This window comes from Protopterus annectens, chromosome 8.part0, assembly GCF_019279795.1.
Source record: "Protopterus annectens isolate FY-2018-M chromosome 8.part0, PAN1.0, whole genome shotgun sequence".
Lineage (NCBI taxonomy): Eukaryota > Metazoa > Chordata > Ceratodontiformes > Protopteridae > Protopterus > Protopterus annectens.
The window spans coordinates 713,203,056-713,230,211 of NC_056741.1; the positions used below are offsets into that span (position 1 = coordinate 713,203,056).

Here is a 27,156-nt window from a genome sequence, read left to right on the forward strand (position 1 = left end):
AGATTCTACTGATAGGCATGACTGCAATTAGGGGGACAGAGAATAGGCAAGAGGAGAGTGAAATTTACTGGAGAAAACTGGCAATAGAACCGAGGTATTGGGAGCAAATAATTAGAGAGAAAAGTAAAAGAATAAGAACAGGCCAAGAATTCATTTGAACTGCTGGCTAGAAATTGCTTTACCTATTAAGGACTGATATCAAGAGTATAAAAAGAGAAAGAAGTAGGGGGATCCCAAGTGAAAGACCAGCACTGGTCGAGTTTTTAGTACATTTTAGAAGAGAAGCTGCTGTCAAAAAAAAGAAGGCAAAATATAACAAATGGTAGCACTTTTTGGCCATGAGGACTATGAGGAAGAGGGGGAGGCATTATCATAAATGTGTTTATAGCTTTATGGATAATGAGCTAGCTACAACAATTTGCATGCCTAGCAGTATCCTGGATGTTGCAGTGGTGCAGCAGTAGTGTTGCTGCCTCACAGCAATGGGTTCTCTACTTTGATACTTGGTTGAAGTGTCTTCTGTGCGGAGTCTGCATGTCTTCCCTGCATTCGTGTGGGTATCCTCCTGGTGCTCTGGTTTCTTCCCACATTAAAGACATGTGTCTGGAGCAGTTCTCCAGAGGCCTCCACTGAAAATTGGCTTAATTCCAAGTTAGACTTTCCTGGTTAAAAAATGTTAAACAAATAAATAAATACACAGTTAATATGGAGAATTTTATTTGCAGCACAGAACTCATGGAAAGGGGACTACATTCGCTCTACATGTGTGTTACTTATCAAGTCTCCTGACATGACAGGCACATATAAGTCACACGATGGATAAGGCTAGGAACACATGCACTGCTGGAGCACCCCTCATGGGCACTTGACACAAAACTCAGGGTTCTGTTGATTTTGGCAGCCAAGCAAATCTCTCCTCACAGTACCACAGGGTGTGGCTAACCGGTTTATTAAAAAAAAAAAAAAAAAATACCTTAAGTTTCCATTTTAGGGGATCAAGGAAGGGTCTGTTAAGCAGCTGTGGGTTGAAAGTATTTACAAGACCTGAGCTTTTAGGTCATCTTTGGCTTCCAACATAATCACAGCCCATCCGCACAGCCTGGTAATCACGAGTTACCCTTTCTTTTTATATGCTACACACAGTTACTATTTGTAACCACTTGCTGCAACCATAGCCTCCAAACAGATTTGAGTATCTTGACAGCACAAATAAGGGCCAACATCTCACATGTTTTATTATATATCATATTTGGTTTTGCCCTGTTTCCCTGAGTCTTAAGAATTTTCTGTGAATGTTCTCCACGCACAGTCTGATAAATCTGACAGCATAGGTCTGCTGCGGGTTCACAAACAGCATCCCAGGGCAGGTAATCACCTGGAAACATCACAAGCTGAACTCTTCATGAAAGCAGGCATGAGTGGCATCACCTTACACATTAGGCTGATGTCAACAGATGTGCTTCAGTTATCAGTGGACACGTATGCAGTCTGGCAACAGGAACCACAAGGATGGAGAATGACATACTTGAGAGGCATCATGATTACCATCTCAAAAGCATTTTCTGTTACTTAAGAAAAAGGTGGCACTTTGTAATTAAATCACTTTTGAGGCAAGGGACAATCTACTCTCTGTGGTGTCATGCTAAAATCATTTGGGCAGGTTAAGCTAGGGGTCAGCAAGGAAACTAAGGGAAAAAAACAAAAAACTTACCCAATCATTTTTCAACAGTTTCCTCAGATTATGAAGTAGTGTCAGCTCCTCCTGTTGGACCTATTAATGAAAAAGTAATAATATAAATTGAGACTCAATTTTGCAAAAATATGAATTAGACTGTTATTCAAACCAAAATAAGCAATATGTATATATACAAACACACAAACACACACACATATATATATATATATATATATATATATATATATATATATATATATATACACACACACAAAATTCAATAAGTAAACTATATTTTCTGTAATATTAATAAAATTAGACTTCCCCTCAGGCAGCCTTCCAGAACAACACAATAAACCTAGCTCCATATCTCTCCTTCTTAAACAGATAATTACTTAATTTAAATGTGTTCCAACAGGAAAAAAACTAGAAAAAATTATTTAATGGGCATGAATACAATACTAAGGATGCTACACACAAAGAAAATGGTAGAAGTTAAAAAAAATCCAAATACTGCTTCCCAGTAATGAGCACCTCGTGGCATGACTGCCTATAAAGATAATAAAAAAGTAATGCACTCCCAATGCACTAACTTTTCTACATCCTCCCTAAAGATAAATGCCCCAAAAAAAAACAAAACAAAATTAGAGAACTTGGCATAGCTCCTCGTGGTCCCCTGCAGAGTTCCTAAGCCAGCAGAGAGCAGAAAAAGCAACTTTCTTGATAAGTATTTTTTTAAACATTTTATTTTGCATTTTTCGATCTTTTGAGCTTTTCGACTACTGTTTGTGCCTATATTATTGTTTTATTACCTGATTTTCCTGTTTTTCTGTGCTTAAATTGTTGATTGCACTTGTTGGCTAAAGTTTTGCTTAAAAGTAACAAACAGGCTAATACACTCAAGTGTACCAGCCTTTGATAGCAATTTAGTCGAATACCAAAGCATTTACTGTATTTTTTCTGTCTGTTTGCAAAAACTAAAAACAAAAAAATACTTCTCCTTTCCTAAACTTTCCTAGCTAGTTGTTCCAGTGATCAGATTTTGCTGATCCCTGGGCTTTGTATTTGGTTCCTGTTTCCTCCATTTTCTTGTGTGGCCAGAGGTAGTTTCTTTACTCACCAGTGGGAGTGGGGAGTACTGAGCTGCTTGTTTGTCCTCAGAGGAGTGGTTAGAGACAGCAACTAGTAATTCGTTGGCCATTTTGGGTCATTTCCTGTTTTTCCAGCCCCCTGCTATAAAGCACGCTTTGGCGGGCTTTTCTGGCATTAGAGAACTTGGCATAGCTCCTCATGGTCCCCTGCAGAGTTCCTAAGCCAGCAGAGAGCAGAAAAAGCAACTTTCTTGATAATAAGTATTTTTTAAACATTTTATTTTGCATTTTTCGATCTTTTGAGCTTTTCAACTACTGTTTGTGCCTATATTACTGTTTTATTATCTGATTTTCCTGTTTTTCTGTGCTTAAATTGTTGATTGCACTTGTTGGCTAAAGTTTTGCTAAAAAGTAACAAACAGGCTAATACACTCAAGTGTACCAGCCTTTGATAGCAATTTAGTCGAATACCAAAGCATTTACTGTATTTTTTCTGTCTGTTTGCAAAAAAACTAAAAAAATCCCCCAAAAAATACTTCTCCTTTCCTAAACTTTCCTAGCTAGTTGTTCCAGTGATCAGATTTTGCTGATCCCTGGGCTTTGTATTTGGTTCCTGTTTCCTCCATTTTCTTGTGTGGCCAGAGGTAGTTTCTTTACTCACCAGTGGGAGTGGGGAGTACTGAGCTGCTTGTTTGTCCTCAGAGGAGTGGTTAGAGACAGCAACTAGTAATTCGTTGGCCATTTTGGGTCATTTCCTGTTTTTCCAGCCCCCTGCTATAAAGCACGCTTTGGCGGGCTTTTCTGGCATTAGAGAACTTGGCATAGCTCCTCGTGGTCCCCATGCAGAGTTCCTAAGCCAGCAGAGAGCAGAAAAAGCAACTTTCTTGATAATAAGTATTTTTTAAACATTTTATTTTGCATTTTTCGATCTTTTGAGCTTTTAGACTACTGTTTGTGCCTATATTACTGTTTTATTACCTGATTTTCCTGTTTTTCTGTGCTTAAATTGTTGATTGCACATGTTGGCTAAAGTTTTGCTTAAAAGTAACAAACAGGCAAATACACTCAAGTGTACCAGCCTTTGATAGCAATTTAGTCTAATACCAAAGCATTTACTGTATTTTCTTCTGTCTGTTTGCAAAAAAACTAAAAAAAACAAAAATATACTTCTCCTTTCCTAAACTTTCCTAGCTAGTTGTTCCAGTGATCAGATTTTGCTGATCCCTGGGCTTTGTATTTGGTTCCTGTTTCCTCCATTTTCTTGTGTGGCCAGAGCTAGTTTCTTTACTCACCAGTGGGAGTGGGGAGTACTGAGCTGCTTGTTTGTCCTCAGAGGAGTGGTTAGAGACAGCAACTAGTAATTCGTTGGCCATTTTGGGTCATTTCCTGTTTTTTCCAGCCCCCTGCTATAAAGCACGTGTTAGCGCACTTTAGCGCGAAGTTGCCACTGTTGCACACAAGAGCAGCGGCGGTTTAACAAGGTTAAACTATTCGGGCTACCTAAATTCCACTCTTCAAATTTTCCCTTAAAACTACCTTCCTCGAACTGTACTGCTGATCTAACCAGCGTATCCTATAACTAAAAAGTTCATCTCTACTAGACTATTCTCTATCTGTAAAGCCTAGCACTTGCTCCTACAGTACTTGCACCTTGATAAAGCACTATTATTATAGATAGTACCCCACCAGCCTAGAACCCACATCCCCCGGAGTCTTTTGTAAGTTTTTTTATCTATTACTTCTAGCATGTCAAGGGATCAGTTGCTAGTGTCCTCTCCTGCTCAACTGGTGAACCTGGGAATATTGAGGCAATGTTACAATTGCCTCATGTACACAGACAATCCTCTCCTTCTCCCACAAAACACAAATACATGCGAGAGATGCAACTTTACGGCCAAACTGGAGGCTGAGCTCTCTCAACATAGGACTGGCAAGACCAGACAGGAGGAGAAGGTAACCACACACACTACATACCCAGTCACACATAGTACCATCACAACTTCAAATCATACACATAATCACACAAAGACATACTCTGAGGCTCTGATCAAAAATTTACCAAAACAGCAGAGGCCACCAAAGCAGACACCCAAACAACTACCACCTCAGGACCCAACACATGCAACACATAGACCACACAGTCAGAGTGTCAAACAGTCACAGCCCTTAAGGCCAAACACAATGCCAGACACACTCGTCATTGGTGACTCCATAGTCAGGCACACTGACGTCCCGCTCACCAGACTGAGCAAGGAGAAGGTCACAGTAAGCTGCCTGTCGGGCGCTAGAATCCGCCACATAACACAAGCACTCAGGTCTCTCAACAGCAGGTACAAGTACGACTCAGTCATTGTCCACGCTGGTGTCAACGACCTGAGGCGTACCTCCTTGGACTACATGAAAAGAGACATTGAGGAGCTCTCTGATTATGTAGCCCAGGCAGGTATGACTCTGACCTTGAGCAGTATCCTACCTTCACCTAGAATGATGCCACAATACAGTGATAAGATGATCAGCTTTAATAATTGGCTTAAATTCTGGTGTCATTCAAAGGGGATCCAATGTCTGTCTGCCTGGGATGACATGCTGGACAAGCCACGCTGCTTCGCAAGGGACGGCTTGCACCTGTCACCCCTGGGCTTCCGGATATTGGCAAAGGCTCTTGCCACCCCATAGTGCCCTTTTTAGGCAAGGCTCAAATTCTAAACCTACCACCCTAGAACACAAAAAAGGAAAAAAAAACTAAGGGTAATGCTGCTCAGTGCCAGAAGTCTCAATCTCAAGATGCACGCACTCGAGGCCCTTCTCAGTATGAAGAACATCGATGTCTGTGCTGTGACAGAAACCTGGTTCAAGGCTCCTGAGAGCACCCCAGCACTATCAGGTTTCACCTCATATCATGCGTTCCGGCCCCAAAATCCGGACAACACCAAGAAAGGAGGGGGGGTGTCCATATTCATAAAGGACACACACACCTCAAGGTTGGTGGCAACGCACGATGCATCGGAGACCATCCAGGTGCAATTAACCATAGGCAAGACTGCTCTGCAATTTGTAGCATGTTACAGGCCACCCTCTCAAACTCAGGAACCTCACATGGCCTTCCTGAAAACACTGGAGGTGATAAATGTATCTCCAAACACCATCATACTAGGTGACTTCAACTACCCTAATATAGACTGGGAACACTACTCAAGCCCAAACACTCTAGCCCAAAGGTTCCTGGAGTTCATAAACTCAAATGCCATGGAACAACTAGTCACCATCCCCACAAGAGGAGAAAACATACTTGATCTCATCATCACGAACATGGGATCACAATGTTCAACACCGGAAGTATACCCCTCACTGGTGAGATCAGATCATAAACTAATCTCGCTGGAGGTCCTCATCCTGCCCCCACCTGAAATAAAGACCACAGTGAAAAACTTCTCAAAAGCCGACTTCACACTTCTAAAAACTAGTGTGGTCTCCTTTAAGGCCCCTGAGCCAGTGGTAAACATTACTCAAACCACTGAACCACTTACAAATGCCTTCTACCAGCACCTACAGGACTGCATGGATCAGGCAATCCCAAACAAAACTAAGACTCTTTGTACCAAAGGCAAGCGTCCAGTCTGGTGGACCCCAGCCATAAACAAGCTCTACAACAAAAGGAGGAAGCTACTACAAGATAGAACAAAATCCTTGAAAGGTAAGACACCTTTGATCATTATAAGTAAAAAACTAAGAGCTCTCATAAAATCATCCAAGGCAAATTTTGAGAGAAAAATCGCCAAGGACTCAAAAGACAATCATAAGGCCTTCTTTAGCTATGTTAGAAACCTAGGAGGAAACTCCCAGATATGCTCAGAATTAGTTCAAAATGATGTGAAGATTACTGAACCTACACACATTGCCAACATACTGGCTGACAGGTTCAGTGCAAACTTCTCCCCCCCTCCCCCCCAAAGGAGAGATATCTATACCAGAGGATTGTAGCCCCCCAAACATCTCCAACGCCCAGGTGAGAACTGCTCTCTCCAAGGCAAAAAACACAGCATCCATGGGACCAGATGGTGTCCCCGGCTGTGTGCTCCACGAACTCAATGAGGAATTAAACCCGCAGTTAGGACAGCTGTTTAATCTTAGCCTCACCTCAGGATACGTACCCAAGGAGTGGCACATGGCGACTGTGGTCCCATTTCACAAGGGCGGTGCCTCCACCGACCCTGGAAATTACCGTCCCATTAGCTTGACAAGCCTTATCTGCAAAGCCATGGAGAGGATCATAATGGAACTCATAAATAAAGACATAGGGAACTTGCAGACTTTGGATCCAACCCAGTTTGGCTTTGTCAAAGGCAGATCATGCCTTTTAAACTTGGTTGACTTTTTCGAAACAGTCACCAAGGCCATTGATGAGGGTAAGGCAGTCCCATACAGCCTACCTCGACCTGGCAAAGGCCTTCGACACAATACCCCACTCAGGTATCATCGAAAAACTCATCAGCTTGAATGTAAACCCATACATCACAAGATGGGTTGCAAACTGGCTAAGTGACAGAACCCACAGGGTCAGAGTTGCTGGCGCCATGTCAGACTCAAAGCCTGTCACAAGTGGTGTCCCACAGGGCTCAGTCCTGGGACCACTCTTGTTCGGCATCTACTTTTCTGAAGTACAAGCAAACACAGGAGGGTTATGGCTGACAAAGTTTGCAGATGACTGCAAACTGGGCGCCATAGTCGAAAACACATCTGACACAGATATCCTTCAGAAGGGCCTCACAGAAACGGATAACTGGTGCCAGAGCCATGGCCTAAAGTTAAACGCCAAGAAATGCATAGTCATACCCTTCGGGAAAAACAAAGTTACCCCTAGCTACCATATAGGTGGCAATCCACTGAGCACAGAAGTCGTCATCAGGGATCCGGGGACCCAGGTTGACAGTAACCTTTCGTTTGACACTCATGTTGCCAAAGTAGTTAGGAAAACCTTCTACATTGCCCACCTGATCATGAAGGGATTCACATCTAGATCAAGGGAGGTCATCATCCCCCTGTACTCATCACTCATTAGACCTATGACTGAGTACAATGCCCCATTCGGAATGTATCTGACCCGACACCTGCAGCAGCTGGAAAGGCCCCAAAAGTTCCTCACCAAAAGGATAAAGGGTCTCAAAAATATGTCTTATGCTGCCCGACTGAAAACTCCAGCTCTATTCAGTCGCATACCGCTTGCTCAGAGGTGACCTGTGCCTGACATATAAGGCCATGTCAAACCCAGATTTGATGAATATGCTTCACCTCAAAAAATCTAGATCCCTCAGAATCACAAGGGCGGGAGACTTAAACCTTGACACGGTTATTAATAGAACGTGCTGGAGGGACAGATTCATCACCCAGAGATTCCCTATGCTGTGGAACAAAATCCCGGTACATGTGAGGCAGAGCACCTCGCTGGCCTTGTTCAAGAGGAATCTTGACCAATGGATGAGAGATCGCAGATATACCCCAGGGATTACTTCAGTGTCACTGCTTGACAGAGGCACAGCAAAATAATAGGCATAATTTTCTTCAAACTAAAGGGGTGGCGAAAGTCACATAACTATGGGCTAGGCTTATAAATGCCCTTGGGCAGATAGCCTAGTATGAACCTATGAACCTATGAACAAAAAAAAAAAACAATGAGAAATCAACCAAGAGGAAATGAGATTTGCTCAAACCCACTGCAACCTCCCACTCATACTCCATAACTGACCTGGACACTAGACATTTTTACAAAAAATGCTTTAGAGCTTCAGCATTACTCTAAACTACTAAAATACTGTTTTGGTGAAGACTTTTTTAATTCCTTTATTGAATTATCACCTAAGACATAGGAAAACATACATTTATATAAAATGAAAAAAATTTTAACATGTTCACAGTTAGAAACATTACACATCACATATTCTTTTGTACAATTATCACTCCAACATTAGATAAATTACTCAGTTCCTGCTTTCCCTTAAACCCTCGCTCCTCCAGATTATTCTGAATGCATTGTTCTCATAATTTCCATTTAGTAATTTGCTCCTACCCTTTTCTAAAGATCCCACTTCCAGTTCTTTATCTCTGTTAAAATATTCAATACTTCAAATACAGTTGATTTAGACTTCAATTTCCCTATTCTCGTAACTGATTTCTGGCAGCCACCGGATTTAAACATAAGGTCTTACTAAGTCCAGGCAATTCAGTTCCTGTCTCCAAGCTCAAAAAATAACTTCCTTAGCTACACCCATTTGCTGACCCAATATTTCTGACAGAGTACTCTAAGGATATTCTGAAGTCTGCCAACTCACACTCCCAAAACATATGTATCCAGTTACCTCTTTCTTCCTCATCACACCTACAACATTTGCAGTCTACCTGAGGAAAAATTATTTGTAATCTGCTTGGGGTATAAAAATATCATGCAAACACTTTCAAGAAAACATCCTTCTAGGCTTTGTTGCATACTTGTGAGCCATACATATGTCCTTCCATTGTCTTTGGTGAAAACTGTTTTCACAAAAATATCACATAGCCTTTAAACTCTTTATCCTTATTTTCTCTCCCACAACATAGGTCGCTCATCAATCTTAGCTTGCCCTTTATACATAACTCTCCATACCTCTTATCTTTACTCAAGTATTCTGCATAAAAACAAAATGAAAGGACAAAAGCCACAACCTAGGTCAGTTTTTGAATATTTTCATAACCAGTATTTATTTTATTTATTTCAGTTTGATGACCAGGGAAGTCTACTGGGCCTAAAATGAGCCCGTTTTCAATGGTGGCCTGGGGAGAAAAGCTCCAGTAACAATGACAGACATATAAAAATATACACATACAAAGCAAAGCAGTCATACAGCTTTATGCAGCATTCTACAGTAAAAACAAATTCTACATTCTACAATAATGATAAAATCTAGCAAGTATACACAGTCTAAGAGTCATTAACAGTGAACTACATTTGAAATTTTACATTTCACAATAATAGTAGTAAAAATCTAGCAACAGTACAGTCTAAGGGTCACTAACAGTGAATTACAATTGAGGATGAGAAATTGTTGGAAATAAACTATTAATAAAATTTGGAGGTTAAGGAGAAGTAGGAGGGCAAATGATTTGAGTGGAGAGAAGATGCATAGAATTAGAAGGTGGGTTTGGATATAGGAGGGTCCTATGTGGGGAAGGAGCAAGGGTATTCCCACTTTGAAAATAGGTAGGAATGGAGGAGGGATTTAAAGTTAGAGTGGTTATGAGTATTTTTAAGGGTGGGAAGAAGAGAGTTCCATAGTTTAGCTATGGAGCAGGATAGCAGATAGTGTCCAGGTGGCCATAAAGGTTTAGTGAGAAAATCAAACATTTTACAAGGGACAAGGGAAAATATGAGGAACAATTGTTATTCCACAAAATCAGGAACATTCAAGAGTCATACAACTCGCATCTTTTTCAATATTCCACTTGTACTCTTACAGTACTCATCCATTTCTCTATTCCTCCATTTCCTACCATCCCTGTCTCCCCCTTCCTTCCTCCTTACTTTTTTCTTTCAACTAGTAAATACTGTATATAGTCCACAATAATTTTATCAACTGTATTATGTCAGTGTTTTTATATCAAATATACTTTCTTACTGTATGCCAATATTTTGCCATGTACATGACTAAGAATGTTACTTGTGACAGGTTCAACCCCAAAAAGGTCCTCAAATGGATCAGTGTTCTACCCCACTTAGCAAACTGAAATAAGATTAAAAAAATCAAAATCAGCAAACAATATGGATTACAATTTAGGATGCTTTTTTCCTGCAATCTATTCAGGGCGGCTTTCACTCTCTATATTTCATGCTGTCTGATGAAAGTATGATTTGTTTTCAAACTGTAATCTGTTCTTTGCTTCTAATACAAATTCTATTACAGTGAACAAATAAAAGTGAGAAAGAAATGTATTATAAATGAAGGGAACTAATATACTGCTAGCTGTCAAGTGAAGCAAATAGATGACAGACAATGTATTTAAAAGAAAATGTACTGGAAACATTGAGTGAGGAGAGTACCTTAAATGCACATGAATATGGAGGTGGAGTGTATTATGGCAAGGATGTTTTGGTATAACTGAAATGCACAAAGACATTTTAAAAACTACTGAAATCCATAAGCATAAGTGAGAAAATAACTATGATACTACATGCTGCTTGGTTGAAATGCTATTTGTTTTGGATGTAGGCTGAAAAGTTTTCAGCTTGTAGGCCAAGCTAATTGACAAACTATGACTAATTACAAAAGGATGCATTTGTCTTGTCTAAACTGCTAACAAGTTTAACCTTTTGAAAGTAACTAAAACACTGGAGATATGCATACCAGCTGCAAAAATATATAAGCTGCAGCAATGAATAAAAATGAAATTAACAAGCATACTAAATGAAGGACAACCAATAGCAGTTTATGGCTGCCTAGAAATAAAAGAATAGATGTACAATGACAAAAACAAACTGCTAGTCTGCAAATAAGAGAAACAAAGTGATTATCAACTTACAGCAGGTACTCTGCAACCTGAAAGAGTAAATCAATGTGGGAGTTTGCTTAGAAAAGGGTAGAAGAAGCCTTACACTCCTATTTCTACACAGCACGAGCTCTACTGCCTTGAGAAAATGTGTATAATTAATATGTTGTTTATTTGTGGTTATGGGGGGAAACTCTGTGTTGTTCTGAAAATGAGAGATCAGTTTAAGTTGGAAAATTATTATAAAAAATATACAAAGTGACATACAAATGATCGAAACAGACTCATAAGGCCAGTGAGCAACATAAAGACAACTAGAATATTTAATTAGAATAAAATAAACTTTATATGAAAACATGACTGTCTGTGATGGGCTGGTGGATGGAAAAAGACAAGGTGTTGTCCTACATTTATGATAGTAATTCACAAATGATAATGTTACAAGATGCACACTTAAATCTTTAAGAACATGAAAGTTTTGTAGGGAAACATGGGAAAGATGGTTTCTTACACCAAGGAACACCACACCAAGTAAAAAACACACAAATGTCACTAAAATAACTGAAATACCATCCTTGTAGAAAATGCACTCAGGAAGTAAAAATAAAAATCCAGTATTTTATTAGTATTAAGCACTTTCATCTCCTGTAAGAAACTTCACCAGAATACAACTTCCTACTAAAAATGAACCTTTTAAATACTTTCAATTAATGACACTTGTATTTCAAAAGGAATTGATGCTTTTAGGTCTAAAATATATAGAAAGGACACTTTTTGCAATGCATATTTGCATTTTCAAAGTAAACACACCATGGGACAAAAGAGAAGTATTAAGGGTCAGGCCATCAGGGTGGCCCGTATGACTTCGCATTTGGAGGACTTGGGCTCTGAACTAGAAAAGGTTTCTAGTATGTTCCAAAATATGGGATAGCCCAAATATTTAGTAGAAGAAATTTTGAAATAAGTACATGTGAAATGGGACGTTTTTTATAAACCACTGCTGGGGGTGGGTTTCACTATAAGTGTGAACCATTCCAGGGATGGTCTTCAGACTAAAAAGTTAGAAAAAACTTGTGTATTGCAGTACAATTAGAATACCAACAGTATAAAAAAGTGATGGAATCTAACTGGAATATTTTTAGAACAAACAGGGAAATTTTCAACAAAGTGGGAGAGAAATAAGAAGTTATGTACTCACCATCAAATAAAACGAAAAAAAGGTACCAACTGCAGACCAAATGGAGATATAAAACTTTTACTAGTTAGCGCTTTCATGCGAATAATCCTCGCACTTCCTCAGACAGTTTAACAAACCAAATACATCCAGCTTATGTATTTGACAATGTTAATTGGACAATTGATTAATTAATTTAAACAAACAATAAAGGATCAATTAAACACTTTTATAAGACAATCATTAAAAAAATCCTACTTTAGGAATAATATACTTCATATACAGAAAAGATATATATGAAGAACAAAACCAACACCTAAGAATACTTCATGTATCACATATAATATAAAATAATTACTTAAACATTGTTGCTAAATAATGAAATGCTACACAATTCATATATATGCTAAATAAATTTTAAATATTAATATCTAAAATAATAAATCTTAGATTATCTTAAAAGGGTCTTAAGTTTCAAGAGACATTTTATAGAACAGGTCTCATTGAGACCTGGAGGAACGAACGCATTAGTTTTTAGCTGCCAAAGCAGTTCTTGTTCCTCTAATAACAAATTCCAAGGTCCTCCCCTAGGGTCCTTAATGATTTTTTGCACTACCATAAATAAGAATTTGTGATTATTGTTATCTATTGTATGTTTGGCAAGGGCGTTCACAATATTTTTCTTAGAAATGGCGTATAGATGTTCATATATACGCTGCTTAAATTGGCGCTCAGTCTTGCCAAAATAAAAAGTATGACATAGTTGGCACACTGCTAAATAAACTACACCTTCAGTTTGACAATTATATCTATTGTTAATATGATATTTAACACCTCTAATATAAAATGTGGACCCTGTTTGTATATATTTACAATAACTACAGTGACCACATTTGAACATCCCCCTGTTAGGTTTATATTGTTGAAATGGGCGTTCAAATAATGTCTTTAGAGAAGGTGTTCTCTTAAAGACCATTAGTGGTCTTGTACCCAGAATCTCCCGGCATTGGGAATCTTGTAAAATCAATTCCCAATTGATGTTGAGAATATTCCTAAACTCCAACATAAGATCATTATATGGTGTTGATAAACTTGATCTATAGTTAACAATGCTGGAAGGATCAATCCTATTATTGATAGTGGAGCTTGAATTATCTAAGTCAAGAGACTGTGTATTCATATGATTATTATTAAACAATGGAGCCAACGTGCCATTTCTTCTCTTATATTCAATTTCTTTCATTAGATTGTTAAACATTTTGCAAGGATAATCCCTGTTTAAGAACATTTGTTTAAGAAACTGACACTCCTCCTCAAACAGGTAATCCTCGGAACACATACGTGACGCACGGACCAATTGTCCTTTTACAATGCCATGCTTTTGAAAATAAGGATGGTGACTAGAAAAATGTAGGAAGGAATTGCTGTACAAAGGCTTTCTGAAAATACTAGTTACAAAGCATTTCCTGGAAACATCCTTACTGATCAAAATATCCAAAAAATTAATAGATGCATTGTTTAATATAAAAGAAAATTCAAGGAAAGAAGTCAATTCATTCATAGTTTTCATTAATTCTTTGATCTGTACTTCACTGCTGTTAATAATCATAAAGATATCATCTTGGTATCTCGTGTACCATATTACTATTTGTTGAAATAAAACATCTTTAAACAAATATGCGCGTTCCCAGAATGCCATAACTACATTGGCGAAGGAACCCCCACATGGGAAACCCATCGCGACTCCAGTTTTCTGCAAGTATGTTTTATCTTTGAACATAAAGTAATTATTACTCAAGACCAAATCTAATAAGCTAATAAGCAAATCAATATCATTGGCCAGGGTAATGTTTGAGTAAAAGAAATTCTCTTACCCAAAGAAGCCCAATGTCTTGGGGAATTACTGTGTACAAGTTACTGACATCAGCAGTAACAAACTTGTAGTTGTTGTCAAAGGGAATAGAATTCAAATGTTTTAAAACATGCCACGAATCTATACAGATTTGTGGCTCAGTTTTAAGAATTTCTTTTAATTTTTTGTCAATCCATTTGGCACAAGCGTAGGTAATTGACTGCCGACCATCAATAATGGGACGAAAATTTAAATCGTAAATCCCTTTATGTAACTTGGGCACTCCAAACATTACTGGGGTCAAAGGAGCTGGCATACTTAAATAATGGTACAAATCCAAGGTAAGACTCCCCTCAATGAATAAATCACTTAAGGTATTTTTGATTTTAGAATATGCTTGATTAAGCTCATTTCTAGAAATCTTTGAATAGCTATCAGAAGCTAGCAATAATTCCATCCTACTGTCGTAATCAGCCTCATACATGAGAACTGCCCCCCCACCTTTATCGGGTTTCATAACCCGTATTTGCTTGTTCTTAACAGACTGAATCATGTCTATAACATGTAAACTCTTATGGGAACCACGAATAAATTCTTTAAATAAACCCCTCAAATGGATTTCAGATATCCTTTCAAAGACTGCTAAGTTAGTGTTAAGTGGTGGGTTGTATGTACTAGGAATGCGTTCATTGTTCAGAATCTGATTACATCCCTTAAACAATATATTTAAATTCAGTTTCCGCGTATATAACTTTAAGTCACAAAGCACACGTCCGATATTCAAGTTATTCGGCAATGCATAATTGAAACCTTTTGATAATAAATCAATCAATTCAATAGCAGGTGTAAAAGCCGTATAATTGTAAACTTTAAAATCCATTTTAGTATTGGAAACAACTGTTGGCATACCCTGTAAACAATCCTCGATTATTTCTTGCGACGGTTGTGCCCCTTCTTGTTTTGATTCCTTTTGTTGTTCCTGTTCGTATAAGTCTTGGAAAAATTGCGGGTTTGTTGGTGAAAACCCGCTGATGATGAAGAGGCTTGGTTATTAACCCTATTTTGCTGCTGAATCCTTTCACTTCGTCTGATATCTGACGATGTGTTGCCGTTAGTTGGTGTTTGTGTTTCCAATAATGGTGGAAAGTCTTCCAGATCCAAGTCTACGTCAGACGTTTGACTAGTATTGTGATTGTCATTGGTAGTAAGACGTGCATTGTCATAAGGCGGAAACGATTTGTTGTTAAAAATAGGTGGATCAGGGTATGCTGCATGATCATCATAGGCAATTTTATCCCTGTTAACTTTACGTTTCTTTGTTTCATGTATTTTGTTTAACAGTGAGTTAATACTATGGAAAATACGCCCATAGTCATACTCGTACCGATAAAAATCGGTGTCATCCTTAACCTCCTTTTCTAAAATCTCAAGCTGTGTCTTGAGATCTACCATCTGAATGTTGTAGGCATTGATAAGAAGCTCAAGAAACTTTAAACCTTGTTGGTTGAAAAAAATAATCAATTCCTTATGGAATGTTGAATTCTTAACCCCTGAGGGGTACTTCCATTGCCTCAAACCTTTAGGTACGATATCATGTTTGATGCATTCACGGAAGTACAACACCTCAGCTTGTAACTTTTTGTATTTCAACAAGGCTGCATCGAATTGTTTCAACCTAGAAACAATATTAATGTTATTAGCTTGAGTTTGCTGATTAGCTGTATTAGACCCTGAATGAAAGAGCATGTTGTCCGATGCATTAATAAAATCCTGTAACACTGGAGGACCACTGGATAAACGTGTATTCACATACCCTTCATGGTTATTCCCCTGACGTTCATTATTGTTGTTGTTTTGAATAATGCTTGATGACGGTGAAATTCTGCTACCCGTATCGGCAGTTAGCCTAACAGGTTGTGCTGGGGGAATACTGTCCGTAAGATTAAAAACTAAATCCGACTGTTCAATGTTGCTGTCGCCAGCACCGGACCTCGGGGCGCATGAAACAGGCTGGAAAGCAACCCCTGTCCTTTGGCGAACGGCAGGCATGGAGCCGGAAAACCGGCTGTTGAATTGTGTAGCTAAATCATCCACTCGTTGAGTGAGACGTTGGATAAGGGCTTATAGATTACCAACAGAGTTCGAGTCGTCATTGCCAGCCCTTACCGAATCGGTGTTGGAAGGAAACATCTCCTGGGACTGCAATAGTTGGATACCGGATTGCTCAGCCATAAAACCACGAAACAAATGAACCACCAAATAAAACGAAAAAAAGGTACCAACTGCAGACCAAATGGAGATATAAAACTTTTACTAGTTAGCGCTTTCATGCGAATAATCCTCGCACTTCCTCAGACAGTTTAACAAACCAAATACATCCAGCTTATGTATTGTACTCACCATAACGTTCCATCTGAGTAGGTATCTTCATTTGTCTGCAACCTTTGTGATACTGATCCGATCTCGGATCCGAGCCGGCAATTCCTACCACAGCATAGATCCGAGCTCCTAGCTCCTCCCTTTACCCATAATCCCCTGCCAACCCTGACTGACCCCAGATCAAGTTTGCCCCATATAACAACTTGCTAGTGTGTCCCGGAAGGGACTCATGTAAGTCAACTCCTACTTAGAATCATATTGGTCAGGGGGAAGGCAGATGGGATGGTTGCAGACAAATGAAGATACCTACTCAGATGGAACGTTATGGTGAGTACATAACTTCTTAATCTGAAGTAGGCACTTCATTTGTCAGCAACCTTTGGGACAGAGTCTCCAGCTACCTGAATCTTGGGTGACCTTCATGGAAGGATATTCCGGAGCACTGCAGAGCCAAAGGACGCCCTACCTCTGGAGACAACATCCAGTTTGTAATGGCTGATAAAGGTATGGGATGAAGCCCAAGTGGCTGCGGAACAAATATCATCCAAGGGAACCCTAGATCTAAAAGCAGCCGATGTAGCAACGGCCCTAGTAGAATGAGCGTGGACTCCCTGAGGTGCAGGCCGTCCCGAACTCCGATATGCTAAGAGAATACAGCTAGCTGTCCATCGTGATAGGGTAACTTTAGAAACCAACTTGCCTAGGTTGGTTTTGGCAAAGGAGACAAACAACTGGTCGGATTGTCTATGACCAGCCGTTCGATGAATATAAAAGCGCAGTTGTCTGTGCACGTCCAAAGAATGCAGCTTACATTCTCCTTTGTTCTGATAGTTGGGGAAGAACACGGGAAGATTAATAGATTGATTAATGTTTGCTTCAGAAGATACCTTAGGTAGAAAAGACGGATTGATCCTGAGGTAAACTCTATCCTGATGGAAGGTCAAATACGGTGGTTTAACACAGAGAGCCTGAAGTTCAGAGACTCTTTTGGCCGAAGTAATGGCCACCAGAAAGGCCGTTTTCCAAGAGAGGTATTTGAGATCAACCGTGGCCGCCGGCTCGAAAAGGGGGCTAGTCAAGGCCTGTAGAACTAAAGCTAAATCCCATGGGGGTACTACCCTCCCTGACAGGAGGTCTGAGGAGGAAGGTACCCTTAAGGAAAGCTTTACAGAGCTTGGAGGTAATAAGAGGGCCAGACTCATGCCCTACATGATAGTGTGAAATCGCTGCTAGTTGCACCTTGACTGTAGAACAGCTAGCCCCCTGATGAAAAAGGGTAGATAGAAAATCCAAAACCGATGTTAAAGGCGCTGTAAAAGGATTTAAATGATGGTGCTCAGCCCAGATGGAAAAGCGTTTCCACTTACTCCGATAGACCTTTCTGGTGGATGGCTTGTGTGCTGCTACTAGAATGGCTTTGACTGGTGAGGAGATTCCGGGAGTCCTTATCAAGAGTGGAACTAGTGCAACCAAACCGTCAGCTTGAGGTTGACGAGGTTGGGGGTCGGAAGACCCAGGAGGTGAGTAATGAGATCCGGAAGAGGATCCAAAATCCAGGGCGGATGAATCAGGTGAGACCATAGGTACGGGAACCACGTCTGACGAGGCCAGAATGGGGCAATGATGATCATCTTGCTCCCCAACCGACTGGCTTTCTGTAAAAGTTTCAGCATCAGGGGCAGTGGAGGGTAAGCGTAAAGAAGACTGGGAGGCCAAGCATGTACTAGAGTCTCTCGGGGACTCCCCCAGAGGGGTGATTAGGGCAAAGTAACTGTTGCATTTGGTATTTGAGGGAGAGGCAAACAGATCGCAACAGGGTTGCCCCCACTGGGCAAATATTCGCTCCGCTACTAGAGAATTGAGAGACCATACCATTCGTATGGAGTCAGGATTGTACGACTGAGCCTGTCTGCTAGGATGTTGGACCGTCCCGGAATGTGCGTTGCAATGAGAAAGCGGTTGGTGGATATCGCCCATTCCCACACTCTCATGGCCTCGCGACAGAGAGGATAAGACCTGGTTCCCCCCTGTTTGTTGATGTACCAGACCACTGACATGTTGTCCGTATGTACCGCAATCGTCCCAATCGGAAGAAGGTCGTGAAGTGCCTGCAACATCAAAAGCACAGCCCTCATCTCTAGGACATTTATATGCAAGGAGGTCTCTGTCTTTCCACGTGCCTTGGACCGTTCTGCCTGAATAATGCCCCCCCACCCCAGGCGAGAAGCGTCCGTGGTCACTGTGGCGATAGGAGGAGGCATCGAGAATGGATGTCCCGTGTGGAGGCTCGGGGACTGGAGCCACCACACGAGCGACCTTCTGCAAGTCCTGTTTAGGGGAATGGGATGGTACAGAGGGTTGCGAGACAGGGACCATTGCACCTGAAGGGTCCACTGCAGGGCCCTCATTCAGACGGGCCAAAGGCAGCAGAGGAATTGCTGCCGCCATGAACCCTAGAGCCCTCAGGACCAATTCCGCTGGTGGAGCTTGAAGTTGTAAGATGGCCTGTACATGCAACCTCAGGTTCTGAAGCCAATCTGGAGTCAGAAAAGCAAGCATTACTTTGGAATCCAGTCTCGCCCCTATGAAATCTATTACCTGTGTAGGAGCCAGAAAGGACTTGGCCATGTTGACTGTCAATCCTAGACGTGGAGCAAGATTGAGGAAGTAATCCCTGCACGAACAGAGCAGATGCCTTGCAGGGGCGGTAAGGAGCCAGTCATCCAGTTACGGAAAGACCTGAATTCCCTGGAGTCTCAGGTGGGCCACTATTGCCGCTAAGACTTTGGTGAACACCCTGGGGGCTGAGGTGAGACTGAAGGGGAGGGCCCTGAACTGAAAATGACTGGCTCCCAGCCGGAAGCGGAGAAACCTCCTGGAGCATCTGTCCACTAGAATGTGATAGTACGCATCCTTGAGGTCTATCGAGCACATCCAATCGTTCACCCATAACAGGGGGAGAATAGATTGCAGTATGACCATCTGGAACTTTTCTTTGGGTACTGCCAGGTTTCAAGAGAGAGAGGTCGAGGGTGGGCCTCAAGTCCCCCGTCTTTTTAGGCACCAGAAAGAACCTGGAGTAAAACCCTGATCCGAGCCGATCTGGGGGGACGGGTTGGATGGCTCTTTTTTGTAAAAGCTGCTGAATTTCTGTAGCAGCCGCCTCCCTCTGACTAGGTGGTACGTCGAGGAGGCTTCTGGTTTTGGGGGTTACAATAAAGGGAATTTGGTAACCTATGGATATGATGCGAAGCACCCAGCGATCTGTTGTTATGGACTCCCACATTGCTAGGTGCCTCGAAAAACGCCCCCGACTGCCTCCAGAGTGGAGCAGCCGGGCAACCCCTCAGGGGTTCTGCGTGGGCCTCTCAGAGAAGGGTTCTCTGGACCCAAAATTCCTGGGACCCTCTCTGCCTGTAGGGCGGCGTTCTCCCTGTCCTCCTCTGCCACGAGAGGACTGGTTATCCGGAGCAGACTGGGACTGATGTGATTTCCGGAACCACATCTTCTTCTGACCCTTTTGGTTCTTGGAAAAGGACCTCTGGGGAGCAGAAAAGCGGACTCCGACGGCAGACAACATCTTCCCGTCTTTCTCGCTCTGGACTAAGGTGTCGCGAACGGTTTTGCCAAACAGAGTAGAACCATCAAAGGGGGCATTCGCGAATGACGCTTTAAAGGGTTCCGAGAAGTCACAATGTCAGAGCCAGGCTTGTCACCTCATGACCAGGCCGACTCCACCAGCTCTAGAGGCTCCCTCAGTGGCGTGAGACAAAAGCCGCATAGAGGTGTTAGAAATGGACCGTAGAGTGGACATTCGGGAGGAGTACAGTTGTTAGTCCCCTTCCGACATGGACTCTGGGAGGGAGGCAGCGTATTCTTTGATCAGATCCCGCTGCATCCGGATGACGTGTGCCATATAGTTCAGCGCCCTCATTGAGAAGGTTGCTGAACTGAAGGCCCGCTTCCCAAGGCAGTCCGTCGCACGAGACTCCTTGCTCGGTGGATGGACCGTGGGGCTCTCCTGAGCCAACTCTCTCTTTGTGGCCGCCGCCACCAACATGGCATCCACAGGGGGACCTCTGCTCCAATGGGTTCTCTCTTTGGGGGCACTCAAGATCCTGTCCGGACGCTTGGGGACTGGCTCTACAGTGTCCGGCTCCCTCCAAGCCCTGGTGGCAATAAGGTCCACCAGGGGGTTGGGGGGGGGAACACCCAAGAGGTAGATGTCCCTGCTTCTAACGCCTCTAGGAATACGGACTCATCGGAGGAAGACTTGGGGGCAGACCAACCCCCCCCCCCCCGATCCTAAGCATTTCCTTGATGTCTCCAAAGGAGACATCCTCAGGGGGCGACCTTGGGGGGCCTTCCCCTTCATCTAAGTCCGTATCTTCTGTAAGGGACTCGGGGGGGGGGGGTCCACGTGCCTCCTCTTACACTTAGATTTGTGAGGAACCTCCTCAGGGGGGCTGTCCGATGAAGTCTCACCAGCAATGTATGTCATGTTCCGAAGGAACATCCCGAGACGGTGAAGCAGGCTGCCCCAAAGGCCGGGTGATGGGAGCCTGGACCAGCTGAGAGGGAGTGCAAGGGGGAGCCGAAGCCAGTACCGGAGGTCCGGATGCACTCAACAGTGCCCTCTCCACCACAGTGAAAGCCGAGGGGGAGACGCCCTCGATAGGATCTGAGAGTCTACTCCCACCTGGATCTGAAGCGGGGACCGGACCCGGGGCTGAGACCATCGGATCCGAAGGACCCGCGTGCTCTGACAGGGACGGAGCCGAACGCACAACAAATCCCTCGGATCCGAAGCTCGGCCAGCAGCTCCGAGAGGTCGGATCCGACAAACTCGAGGGAACAGTCGGAGCCGAAGTGCCCAGCACTGTCGGCTCCGACCCACCCCCGGATCCAACACGGCTCGGCTCCGAACTCGGAAAATGGGTCGGAGAAGGAGCGATTGGAGCAAAGAATGGGGTCGAGCTCCTCCCCAGAGGGGGGGAGGCAAGAGCACTCCCATCTGCAGCTGGGCCTGGATGAACCTCCTCATCATCCGGTCCATGTCTGCATCCGACATGCTATAAGTGGACCTCGAAGAGGCCACCGAGGCAGGCCTGGAGTGCCGCCTTGATGACCTCGACAAGGACTGGGTCACCCCCTCCTCAGGTCCCGGAGAGAAGTAAGGGGATCAGATCCAAGGAGGAAGCGATCCAGAAGCCCTGGAAGGAGAAGCCTGTTTGGCGGGCGGGGCCGAGGAGTCCTCGGCCCGCTGCTTATGGTGCTTCTCTCTCGGCTTGTCTTTTTTGGCCTCCCTCTCCTCCGGAGCTGAAGCAGGAGGTTGAGTCCCGACCGGAGGGAGGGGGGCAGGAGTGGCCGCCACCGAAGGCTGGATAGAGGCCACAGAAGTACCGGAGGCCGGAGCCTGACCTGGGGGCAAAAGGCCCGCCAGAATCAGCTTCGACCTCCGGTCCTTAAGTGCCCTGGGGTTGAACGCCACGCAAATCGCGCATCCAGAGGAAAGGTGTTCAACCCCAAGGCACCTAACGCACCGAGTGTGGCCATTCGCCGGTGAAAGCTTATGGGGCCTCAGACATTTTAAAAAGGAAAACACACTCACTAGGCCCCTAAACACAGCACACACACACACACACACACACACACACACACACACACACACACACACACACACACACACTACGACCAGCGAGGAAGGGAGGAGAAAAGGATCACAAAAGGAAAGGATCACAAAAAAAATAAAAATTAGTTAGCTAAAAGGGCTATACGGTACCTAACCACTCAATCTCACTCAAGCAACAGAAAAAAAGGAAGAAAATTAGCAAATTTTTTCTCACAAGTTTCGATCCACCAGGAACTCAGGAACTTAGCTTGTAGCTTGAAGCGCGGCAAACTAGATCTGGGGTCAGTCAGGGTTGGCAGGGGATTATGGGTAAAGGGAGGAGCTAGGAGCTCGGATCTATGCTGTGGTAGAAGTTGCCGGCTCGGATCCGAGATCGGATCCGTATCCCAAAGGTTGCTGACAAATGAAGTGCCTACTTCAGCTGCAATGTTTATTAACAGGATGGGTCTAAACCTGAAAAAAACTTTTTGAAATCAAAATAGATAGGACTAAGGTGGTGGGTTTAGGCACTAGACCATATGGGATGTGTGCACAATGCCCATACATCAACAAGCAGGTTAATTTGGTTTTGAACAATAACTTGAAAGGTAAAATTACATTCAAGAAGGTAAATTGCAATACCACTGGATTAGTTTATTTGGCAGTATGTGTGTCATTGTACTCACTATTATGTGGGAAAAACAGAACTTTTAGTTATGTACTTACCATAACTTCGGATGTATGGGATCCATCTCGCCTACATTCATGACAGATGGGTTCGGAGCCAATCCATCGGCTCCGACTCGGCAACTAATACACTAGCACGAAGTCTCTCATTGGCTGGGCTACTCCCTATCCCAGGATGCACTACACCTGCTTCCCCAGATCTTGTTTGTTCGCTTTCATACATCCATGCAAACACAGAAAAACTTGTAGTCACAATAACCAACTAAAGTTCTTCAAGAAAGAACGCCAAGAAAAGAGGGACTACAGCTCCTCTAAATCCAAAAGGAAGGGGGAAGGAGGGTGGGTACTTATGAATGTAGGCGAGATGGATCCCATACATCCGAAGTTATGGTAAGTACATAACTAAAAGATGTAATGGGATCCTATCTCTACATTCATGACAGATGGGACAGCGTCCCTAGCACCTACATCCCGGGTGGCTCATTGGAAAACACTCCTGAGAACTGTGGAACCAAAGGAAGCTCTGCCTCGAGAAACCACATCCAATTTGTAATGAGAAATGAAGGTGTGCGGAGAAGTCCAGGTTGCTGCGGCACAAATATCATCTATTGATAACTTGGAGTGAAAAGCTACGGAAGTAGCCATTGCCCTGGTAGAATGAGCCTTGACTGGAAAGGGGAGGTCTTTGTTAGCTTGTGAATAAATAAAAATGATACAATCTTTAATCCATTTAGATATGGAGGTTTTTGTTACTGGTTGACCCAATTTGTTCGCTGCAAAGGAAACAAACAATTGATTAGATTTCCGCGTTTGAGCGGTTCTCTTCAAATAAAAACGCAGTTGTCTATGAACGTCCAATTGATGCAAAGTATATTCTGCGTTATTAGAGAATTCTGGGAAAAAGACAGGGAGTTCTATAGTTTGTTGCATACAGAAAGAGGAGGCCACTTTTGGTATAAATGCAGGGTTTAATTTCAATGAAACTCTATGCTTGTGAAAAATCAAATAGGGAGGATCAGAACAAAGAGCTTGAAGTTCTGAAACTCGCCTGGCAGACGTTATGGCTACTAAAAAGGCCGTTTTCCAAGACAGAAATTTTAAATCACAGGTAGCAGCTGGTTCGAAAGGACGGGCAGTTAGGGCAGCAAGAACCATATTCAAATCCCACGGGGGGACAGGATGAGATAAAGGAGGCCTCAGGAGCCAAGCCCCTTTAAGGAAAACCTTACAAAGTTTGTGAGACATCAATGAAGGTTCAAATGAAGCATGACAATTAGAAATGGCCGCTAGCTGAACCTTAATGGTAGAAACTGAAGAGCCCGACTGAAAAAGAGAGGCCAGAAAATTCAGAACCTCCGAAACTGGTGCAGTGAGAGGATCTATACCCTGTTCTTGAGCCCAGAAAGCAAACCTTTTCCATTTACTGGAATAAAGTTTGATGGTGGAAGGTTTATGAGAAGAAGACAGTATGTGGACCACGTCCGGGGAAAGAGCATTGTCTCGGACTAAGGATGGAAGTGGAGTAACCATGCTGCCAACTTCAGGGACCTGAGAGACGGATGAAGCCGTCCTGACTGATGAGTCAACAGGTCTGGCACCGGATCCAGAAACCATGGACCTTCTATCGCATGCCTCCGTAGGAAAGGAAACCAAACGTGACGAGGCCAGTGCGGGGCAATCAAAATCATCTCGCTCTCCATGTAAATGGCCTTCTGTATCACCCTCGGTAAGAGGGGGAACGGAGGGAAGGCGTAGAGAAGACCGGGGGGCCAAATGTGAGTCAGAGCGTCCCTGGGAGTCTGTCCCTGAGAAGGGAACAGTGTGAAGAACTCTCTGCATTTCGCATTGTGAGGGCTGGCAAACAGGTCGCAGCAAGGATGACCCCATCTGTCGAAGATTTTCGCAGCTATACCCTGGTTGAGGGACCATTCGTGGGGTAAAAGAATGGTCCTGCTTAATCTGTCCGCAATCACATTGGACTTCCCCGGTATGTGCGTTGCCATTAGAAAGCGGTTGGTAGCTACCACCCAGTGCCAAAGTCTCATGGCTTCTCTGCATAGTGGGTAAGACCTGGTTCCACCTTGCTTGTTTATGTACCATACCACCGACATGTTGTCGGATAGGATAGCAATCGGGCCCTGTGGGAGAGCGTGATGGAGAGCTTGGAGTACCAGTAGTACCGCTCTCATCTCCAGGACATTGATATGCAAATGCGTTTCCTGGATCTGCCATGTGCCTTGGACCGACCTGTCCAGGTAATGACCCCCCCCACCCTACCTGGGAGGCGTCCGTAGTCACAGTGGCAACGGGACGTTGTGGTATAAAGGGTCGCCCCTGGTCGAGATTTGATTGGAGAAGCCACCAATGCAGATCTCGACGGCAACTTTCCGTGATTATGATTAAGTGGTTCAAGGGAAGTTCCTGATAAGACCATTGAACCGACAGTAGCCATTGTAAAATTCGCATATGAAGTCTGGCCAAGGGAACCAAAAGTATGGTCGACGCCATCGAGCCCAACAGTTGTAGGATCCGATGGGCCGGGGCTCTTTGTAGAGGGAGACAGGATTTGACTTGATCTTGTAACACCTGAATTCTTGCTGCCGGTAAAAAGGCGCGCATTCTTTTTGTGTCTAAGTCTGCGCCTATGAAAGTAATACGCTGAGATGGCTGTAGTACAGATTTTTGCAAATTGAACGTGATCCCCAAGAAACGGCCCAAGGTGAACGTGGCTCTGAGCACTTGGAGTAGTAGATGCTCGGAGGTGGCAGTAAGGAGCCAGTCGTCTAGATAAGGAAACACCTGGAATCCCAGACTTCTCAGGTGAGCAGTTACCACTGCCAGACACTTGGTGAACACCCTGGGGGCTGTGGTGAGACCAAAGGGCAGTGCTCGAATTGAAAATGACTGACTCCGAGGAAGCGTAAATGTCTCCTGGACTCTTGAGCTATGGGAATGTGATAGTAAGCGTCCTGGAGATCTATGGAGCACATCCATGCATCTTTTTCCAGCAAAGGAAGAATAGATTGAAGAGTGATCATTGAATTTGGACTTCTTCACGAAGCGATTCAATGAACTGAGGTCCAAAATGGGCCTGAAGTCCCCTGTCTTTTGGTACCAAAATAATTTTGAGTAAGTTCCTGATCCGATCTGGTCGATGGGGACAGGCTGGATGGCTCTTTTTCTAGCAGCTTTGAAACCTCTAATGCTGCTTGATCCCGCTGACTGGGTGGTAAGTCCGGGATTTCCCTTAAAGAAAGGGGTTTGTTGAAGGGGATGATATATCCTCCGGTAATAATGCGAAGCACCCACTGATCGCTTGTTATGGATTCCCAAGCTTGTGGGTGCGCCCAAAGCGACCCGACTGGCTCTGGAGTTGCACAGTCGGGCAACAACTCAGGCTCGCTGGTTGTCTGAAGAACCATGAAAGGAATCGCGGTCTCCAGAGTTCCCGGGGCCTCTGCCACCTCTGGGGCGGCGTCTTCCAAAATCCCCCCTCTGCCTCTGGAGGGGGAATCACTGGGTGGAGTAGGGAAAGACTTCTGAGATTTTTTAAACCACATTTTCCCTCCTCTCCCAGCCTTGGGGTAAGGCCTAGAAGGAGCGGAAAATCGGGCCCCAACGGCAGTCAAAGTCTTGCCCTCCTGCTCGCACCTAGTTAGTGTGTCCTTCACCTTGGGTCCAAACAAAGATGACCCATCAAAGGGGGCGTCGGCGAAGGAAGACTTGAAAGCCTCCGTGAACGAACACAAGCGTAACCAGGCTTGTCTCCTGATGGCAACGCCTGTTCCCGCTGCTCTACTCGCCCCTTCGGCCGCATATGAGATGAGCCTCATGGACGAGTTAACAATAGAAAAGAGGGTAGTCATCTGTGCGCCAACAGTCGGGGCCAGCGCCTCAGGTAGATTACCAACAACAGAGTCATTTAGCTCTTTGAGAAGATCCCTTTGGAGCCTCGTAAAATGACACAAGTAGTTCAGCGACCGTAAGGTAAAGGCCGCTGAGGACAGGGTACGCTTCCCGTACCTATCCATACTCCTAGAATCCTTATTAGGAGGATGAATAGACGTCGAAGCCTCTGCCACGTCCTGCTGTGTGGCAGAAGCCACCACCAAAGCATCTACAGGCACACCCTTTGTGAGAAACTCCTTCTGGGGCTGACAAAAATTTATTAGG

General features: G+C 43.6%; 1 protein-coding gene across 3 annotated transcripts in view; it reads right to left on the minus strand.

The window, feature by feature from the left end:
- Window positions 1–27,156, minus strand: part of DAP3 (death associated protein 3) — a 1,113,059-nt gene that overhangs the window by 145,900 nt on the left and 940,003 nt on the right. For all 3 annotated transcript variants that reach the window (XM_044080167.1, XM_044080166.1, XM_044080165.1), the window contains exon 10: window positions 1,712–1,771. In XM_044080167.1, coding sequence (XP_043936102.1) covers window positions 1,712–1,771 — 60 coding nt within the window. The remainder of the gene's footprint in view (window positions 1–1,711; window positions 1,772–27,156) is intronic.